Consider the following 7,487-nt stretch of genomic DNA (forward strand, 5'->3'; position numbering starts at 1 on the left):
AAATAATTATCTCAAGTGATGGTATTTAATTAGAATAAAGATTGGGTAAATTACTAATATAAATGATATTAGTAAAGTCGAACTTTTTCAATCTTTCGGGTTCAATATTAAGTGATCGTTTTTCGTCAAATAAAATTAAATAATAATATAATATTAATATTATATTATTATTCATTTTATTTAAAGATTGCAGAAAGAAAAATTTATATGTATATAGATGAATCAAGATGTTATATGTATATAGATGAATGCAATAGTTAAAAGTATATGATCTATTTTAATTAATTGTGTAATATTTTAAAATTGTCTGAACCTTTTGGTAGAGATTACTTATTATTAATGAAAAAAATACCTACTAATATTTAATAGTTGTATATCAAAAAACTGTTTATGTTGTGAGTCATGTTAATATATTATAGAAATATATTAGCAATTTCATTTTATTGATTTGAAAAATGGTATTTTATCGAATAGTTGCAAATGAAAAAACAAGTAAAAAAATATAATAATAATAATAATGTAAGTTATTATGTTTGCTAAATGTTAAAGATTATATTTAATATGAAGATTATTGGAAGAGAAAACATTTAGTTTGATGCAAGTGTACCGATTTACTGTTAGTATTTTATAAGTAAAAAAAATTTTAATAAAAAGGATAACAGGGAGCTATATATATATATATAAATTTTAATTAATTATTTTAAATAATTATAATTAATAATTAATAATTTTATATTTTTTTAAAATAAAATTTAAATAATGAATAATTAATGACAAACGGAAGAAATAGAATGCCGTTTTCATGATAATAGGCATAAGATAAAACACGTGATCTCTTTGGTCTTTAGTCTTTACTATACATTAGTCTAATTTTTTATTTTGATAAATTCTGCCCTATGATACAAACAAACGGAAGAAATAGAAAGCCGTTTTCATGATCATCATCTATCCATCCTAAAGTCTCACCAGAAAGATCCCACCGCCAATAGGCCACTGACATTCGTCACCTTTATTTTTTTATGGTACATAAATAATTCATAATTTTTAAGGGTTCCAGAAAGTCAGAAACATTGTGTAATCCACGATAACTATTAAAATAAAATAACAAAAGAATACAAGGCAAAACAAAATTCTTCTCCTTGAGATCTAAACTCTAATCTAATCACCAATGAAAAACGAATGAAAAGTTGATGACCATCTTGGAGATAGCAAGAACTAAGAGGCTTAAATTAAAAACATGAATATGCTCAGAGAAAGAAGACACAGTTCAGTGAGAATGGCTACACTACTAAGCTCAAATTGTTATAGTGATAATCATGGGGTCCTACTTCTCCTTCTTTTGTTACTACTACAGATCTCATCTCAACTTGCAAACTGTGGCAGCATAGTGAAGTTCCTTCCAGGGTTCCAGGGACCCCTTCCTTTTGTTCTTGAAACTGGGTCTGTTACACTTTATGCTGTAGCCTATGGTTTTTTTAATTTATGGGATTTGGATCATGTACTTAACAACTAACTTTGCACGCATGCATGTCTTAAATTAATCAGGTATATAGGAGTGGGTGAAAATGAAGATGTGCAGGCTTTCTACTATTTCATCGAGTCAGAGAACAATCCTAAGGTGGATCCTCTCATGTTGTGGCTCACCGGTGGTCCTGGATGCTCTGCTTTCTCTGGCCTTGTCTTTGAAATCGGTAACACACTCACACGGTACTCCTATCTGAAATTTTCATGCTTTTAGTCTTTTGCATAGTCTCAGTCAAAATCAGGTGAGTAATAAGGAAAGAGGCAAAAAGAAAATTTGTTTCTATCTGAGCCTTTAGTATCTTCTGAGAAGATTGTAACATCTATGAGACTATGACAAGGATTGCATATAATACATAGCTGAATTTATGTCTTTAATAATGTATTTGAGGTGTTGCATTTTAGGACCACTTGGATTTCAAAATGAGGAATATAATGGGAGCTTGCCAAATTTGGTCTATAGGCCATACTCATGGACAAAGGTGTGGATTATCTGCATTTATTTGCTGAATATATAGTTTGGCATTCATTTTGTTTATTTTATCAAATCCTTCTAGATTTTTCTTTCAGTAATTTTGTACATCTTTGATGTTCATTCACTGCTAATTATTGCAATTTGTTTTGTTGTAGACAAGTAGCATTATATTTGTAGATTTACCTGTTAATACAGGCTTCACATATGCCAGATCAGAATCTGCCACAGCGCGAAGCGACTCATTGCTAGTCAACCAAACTCATCAATTTCTTAGGAAGGTAAATCCCTACAACTTTATGGTGTTTTTACTGCATATTCACAAATGGTTCTCTTTGTGTCTACTAAAGTGAACTTTTATAATCTTGTTAAAAATCTTTGCAGTGGCTAACTGAGCATCCACAATTTTTCTCAAATGAATTTTTCGTCGGAGGCGATTCATACTCCGGTATTCCTATTCCAGTAATTGTTGATGAAATTTCACGAGGTATAAAACTCATTGATCTAATGCCTAGTTATAGACAACTATTTGAGTAATGTATGTGTGTGATAAATGAGATCTAAAGTAACTTAAACACAGTTTAATTCTACTCCATATTGCCTTGTTTACAGAAAATGAAGAAGGAGTCCAACCTTGGATAAATCTTCAGGTTTCATTTTTAGTCATTTTTTAAACTTTTCTAAAGGTTGTCTTAAATACACCACAATGTAAAGCAATCTTAATAATGCTTTTGATCTTCTTTAAGAGCTTCTTCCATGTGGAATTTGAATATCTCCAGAGTTGGCTAACTTTAAAAAGAATTATGTATTTTCTATATATATAAAATGATTCTTCTATGTGATTAATTAAGTTTACCATGAGAAATCCTTTTCTTCAGGGGTACCTTCTGGGGAATGCTGCAACAACCCGAGTTGAGAAAAACTATCAAATCCCATTTGCTCATGGAATGGGACTAATTTCTGATGAACTATACCAGGTAGTTAAGTTCACTTGTAAAGTTTTTCTTTAAATTGGTATTGCAAAAATAAAATACAAACACTAAGTGATGTCTGCAATTTACTCAATGAAACAGTCACTGCAAACAAATTGTAGAGGAGAATATATAAAAGTAGACACTAGAAGTGCATTATGTTCAAGAGATCTCAAGTCCTTTGATGAGGTATTCAATCACCTATTGTTATTGTCCGTGCTATGTTTGTTGAATCTTTTTGTGTTCAATTTCTAGTTAGAAACCATTGTACTTTTCTGCAGATGACATCAGGACTCAATAAAGCCCATATTTTGGAACCTTCATGTGAATTTGGTTCACCTAAACCATTGAAGACTTCTTGGAGACGATCTATAACCGAAAACTATCCTTTGAAGTTCGTCAGCAACACTCGTCTCAGATTACCACCCTTGAACTGCCGGGTAATCCACATGCCTTGTTGAATAAGATATGTTTCCTTAATGCTTCTTTTCTCTTCTTGTTTTTAACTTTTGTTCTTCTCCTTTCCAAAATCAGACTTATGGATACTTCCTTAGTAGTTATTGGGCCAATGATGACAAAGTACGGAATGCGCTAAACATACGAAAGGTATAACTGAAACACATCAAAAAAATTTTCTGAAATTCATGGTTAGTATAACAACTATAACTTGAAAGGGATTGTCTCCATTTGTGTTTCAGGGAACAAAAAAGGAATGGCAACGCTGCACCTACAATATACCCAACAAGGAGGATATCCCTAGCAGCTTTCCATATCATGTAAAGCTCAGCAGAAAAGGCTATCGTTCGCTGATATACAGGTAAGTGTTCGCTGTATGCTCGAATGGTCGAAATTCAGAGGAGATAGCACAAAGTAACTTGTTTGTTATTTTCTTTTTACTTTTACTTAAAATGGAGAAATAAATCTATGTATTTCTAACAGCGGCGATCATGACATGAATGTTCCTTTCATGGCGACTCAAGTGTGGATAAGATCGCTAAACTACTCAATAGTTGATGATTGGAGGCCATGGTATACAAATGGCCAAGTTGCAGGGTATTTCCCTAACTATATATAGTTATGTAAAAGTAAAACTATGTTGGATTTATTCAAACTTAGTTAAACCATATATGTACTTAAAATCATGCTTCTTTTTTTTCCCTCTCAAGCAGATATACAAGAACTTACTCCAATATGATGACATTTGCAACTGTTAAGGCAAGTCTATCTTATCACACACACTTCATTTTAATGAATCTATCAAAGATGTGAAGTATGGGGGCTTACTCTTATCTTTAATATTTCCACTTGCATTGTAGAATGGAGGGCACACAGCTCCTGAATACAAGCCTGAAGAATGCTTGGACATGTATAGTAGGTGGATCTCTAACAGGCCATTGTAGGAAGAAAGAATAATTGACAACGCATATATATCAATAACAAAAATGTTATTTGTACATCAAAATCAGTCACTAAAATCAGTCACCAATGTATTTATGTATAAATACATGTGTGGTTTAATTTATTTTTAATATATATTTATATTCTAACATGTATTTTATACTGGTGGCTGATTTTGGTGGTTAATTTTGATATACACGTAGTATAGTCCAATAAATAAATAGTATATCCATTTTCCATAGCTACTATACCACGGAGCAGATTTTGTTCACCATAAAACAGTTGAATCATCTATGTATTCTCAATATATGTATTGTAGATGCACATCTGATCTTAAGATTTGGTGTGGATTAAAACAGTAAATAAAAGAGACTTTGAGATCTCAATGAATGCTACATTCATCTATATACCATATTGGCATATTGCCATGTCTTTAAACTAGTGGAAGTGTTATGTTAGCTAAAAGGTGGTGTCTAATTTGTTAAAAATATTAAAAATTAATATTTAATTTAAAAAATATAAAAATAAATTATTTTTAATTATTTAAAATTTATTATAAAAAAAAAGTTAAATAAAATTTAAATACTAAATAATAAATACTATAGAATTTACCTTAAATTAGTATACTAATTTTTTTGTTGTACAACTACATAAAGAATTCCTTTGCAATTTTCATCGATAAAGTAACACTTTTAGTACTTAGTGATTCATTTTTAACTATAGAAGCATTAAATTTAAAATCATACTTATTAGGTTTCTTTAAGATAGACTATATTTATTTATCTATTTATTAGTAATATATTAAAATAGAGCTTAAGATAATCTCTAAATACATTATTAATTTTTTAGTGTTTTATTATTATGCCACGTCAGCTTAAATAGCTAATTCATACAACTTGAGCACAAGCTTCTATCTTTACATTATAGCATAAGATTTTCATTTTATTTTTATTTACTTATCATAATAACTTATCTTCATATAATATTATATAATTCTTTTTTAATCTTAACTTTTCACATTCTCTTATCTTTTATTTTTATGTAAATTACACTATTACTTTCAATGTTAATATTAATTCTTTTTAATAGGTATAAATTTAATTAAAATCTAATTTCTTTTCTTCTTCTTTCGTACTCATTATTCATTCTTATCTTTATTATATAAATCAATATCCACTTCACACATTTTTTTTATCTTCTCTCACATAATCTTATACCTCTTTTTCTTTCTTCTTCTCCCTCTCTATTCTTACTAATTTTTTGTACAACTTGAATTTGGTTGATGATCATAAGTTTTATTTTTATTTTTTTTAATTTACTAAATGTATGTATTAAATGATTGTGTGATTGTATTCATTAATTTTTTATTTCTTTCTGTGATTGTATTAATGAATTATATAAATGTCTTTGTCGTCTATATATCTTCTTTTTTCTGTCCACAATTTATATTTTTTTAATATCATTTAGTTGTAATAATATTTTTAAAAATACATTTTATCATGATTCTTCATAAAAAATAAAATTAGAAAATAAATATCATTTTTAATTATCAAAACATTAATATTATTTACTATATAAATCAACATTCACTTTACATATTTTCTTTATCTCTTCTAACATAATTTCATGCCTCTTTCTTTTTCTCTTTCTCTTTCTCCCTCTCCATTCTTGCTAACTTTTTTGCATAACTAGAATTCAATTTATAACCATAGTTTTTTCTTTTTTAATTTGCTAAACGAATGTATTAGGTGATTGTATAATTGTATTCATTAATTTTTTATTTCTTTGTGTAATTGTATTCATAAGTTATATAATTTCTTTTTCACCTATATATCACTTTTTTTTTCAATAATTTGTATTTTTTTAATATCATTTAGTTGTAATAATATTGTTGAAAATACATGTTGTCACGATTCATGAAAAATAAAATTTAAAAATAAATGTCGTTCTTAATTATCAAAATATTAATAATATTCATACTTGTATTTTATTTAATAGTTTCATCGTTGTACCATACTATTTAAATATAACCTAAAAAAAGTTCTAAAAAAAGTAACTATTTAAAAATAAAAATATAAAATAATTATATGAAATCAGGTGAATAAATTTCAATTGAAAGCTCGATATAGAACTTGCATATAAACCAAAAAACCATATCAAAGCAGCACCTAGGAAGTGTACGACATAATATAGGATCGAATGCACCGTTCATAAATATCATTGAATAAAATTTGGTGACATAGATGTTGGGATCATCGATCTCCTCACAGGATTTCAGTGTTGTCATTGGTAGAGTGAAATTTTTTGGCATTTGAAAGATCATGATATTTTTTGAAAATGGATTAGCCCTCTTTACTCTTTACTGTTAGTTTTAGAATGATTATCATCGTGACTTTGGCCTCTGAGATATGGTCGTCATTATCATCGTCGTTCCTGGAATCTTTTTGCTCTTTCTCTTTACTTTGGTTGTTTTGCTTTTGGTTTAATAAGTCGGTCATCTGCTGTTTGTTTTCTGTCTGCAGAGACTTATCAATAGTTAATAGCTGGACATCGATGTAAGGAGGAGGAAGATGATTGTTTTTCTCTTTCGTCATTGGTTATGATTTGCAAAAGAGGGTGAAAGCAATGCAAAAGAGATAATGGTAATGATGGTGGGATTAAGTAAAATCGACCCACAGTAAATACCAAATATTCCTGTATAGTAAATTTCAAGAGAGGTATAACTCGTCCGATCCAAAATTGAATTTACTTCCGTCTGAGTTGGATGAGATATACGTCAGTTTCTCAAGAACTATGGTAATAGACATTTATAAAGACATTCTAACACTTAAATAAATAAAAAAAAAGAATGAATAGAATATATTCCAATTCAGAGTGAACAACATACTTTTCTTTTTTTTTTATGCGGTCCTTCTTATAAAGTGGATTAGGTTCTGTTTTACCCTATATATAATGTGACTAACCTGATCGTTCTCTAATCCAGTGTATTCTAAAAATTACATATAACCACTTCCTTTCTTTTCTCCGTGCTTGATGAGAATTCTTCTTTTGTTTTATTTAGCACCTTACCGATTTATAACATTAACGTGTACGAGCTAATGGACGGATCAATTTTGATAATGTCA

General features: G+C 28.9%; 1 protein-coding gene across 1 annotated transcript; it reads left to right on the plus strand.

The window, feature by feature from the left end:
• The first annotated feature begins 1,057 nt into the window (after positions 1 to 1,057).
• On the plus strand, positions 1,058 to 4,748 carry LOC112708391 (serine carboxypeptidase-like 2). Its single transcript, XM_025760556.3, has 14 exons — positions 1,058 to 1,440; positions 1,546 to 1,691; positions 1,927 to 2,003; positions 2,152 to 2,274; positions 2,378 to 2,480; positions 2,606 to 2,643; positions 2,872 to 2,970; positions 3,067 to 3,153; positions 3,246 to 3,404; positions 3,499 to 3,570; positions 3,663 to 3,781; positions 3,904 to 4,017; positions 4,134 to 4,179; positions 4,281 to 4,748. Exons 1-14 carry the CDS (start codon positions 1,238 to 1,240, stop codon positions 4,362 to 4,364), a joined length of 1,470 nt encoding a protein of 489 aa, XP_025616341.1. The 5' UTR covers positions 1,058 to 1,237; the 3' UTR covers positions 4,365 to 4,748.
• The last annotated feature ends 2,739 nt before the right edge of the window (positions 4,749 to 7,487 follow it).

The sequence above is a fragment of the Arachis hypogaea genome, chromosome 1, assembly GCF_003086295.3.
Source record: "Arachis hypogaea cultivar Tifrunner chromosome 1, arahy.Tifrunner.gnm2.J5K5, whole genome shotgun sequence".
Classification (NCBI taxonomy): domain Eukaryota; kingdom Viridiplantae; phylum Streptophyta; class Magnoliopsida; order Fabales; family Fabaceae; genus Arachis; species Arachis hypogaea.

What these genes read in the sequence shown, in the direction of transcription:
- LOC112708391 (XM_025760556.3), top strand. Translation starts at nt 1,238, where the DNA reads ATGAATATGCTCAGAGAAAGAAGACACAGTTCAGTGAGAATGGCTACA. An exon ending in TGGCCTTGTCTTTGAAATCG is followed by an intron (nt 1,692 to 1,926) that starts GTAACACACTCA and finishes GTTGCATTTTAG; the next exon opens with GACCACTTGGATTTCAAAAT. An exon ending in AACCTTGGATAAATCTTCAG is followed by an intron (nt 2,644 to 2,871) that starts GTTTCATTTTTA and finishes CCTTTTCTTCAG; the next exon opens with GGGTACCTTCTGGGGAATGC.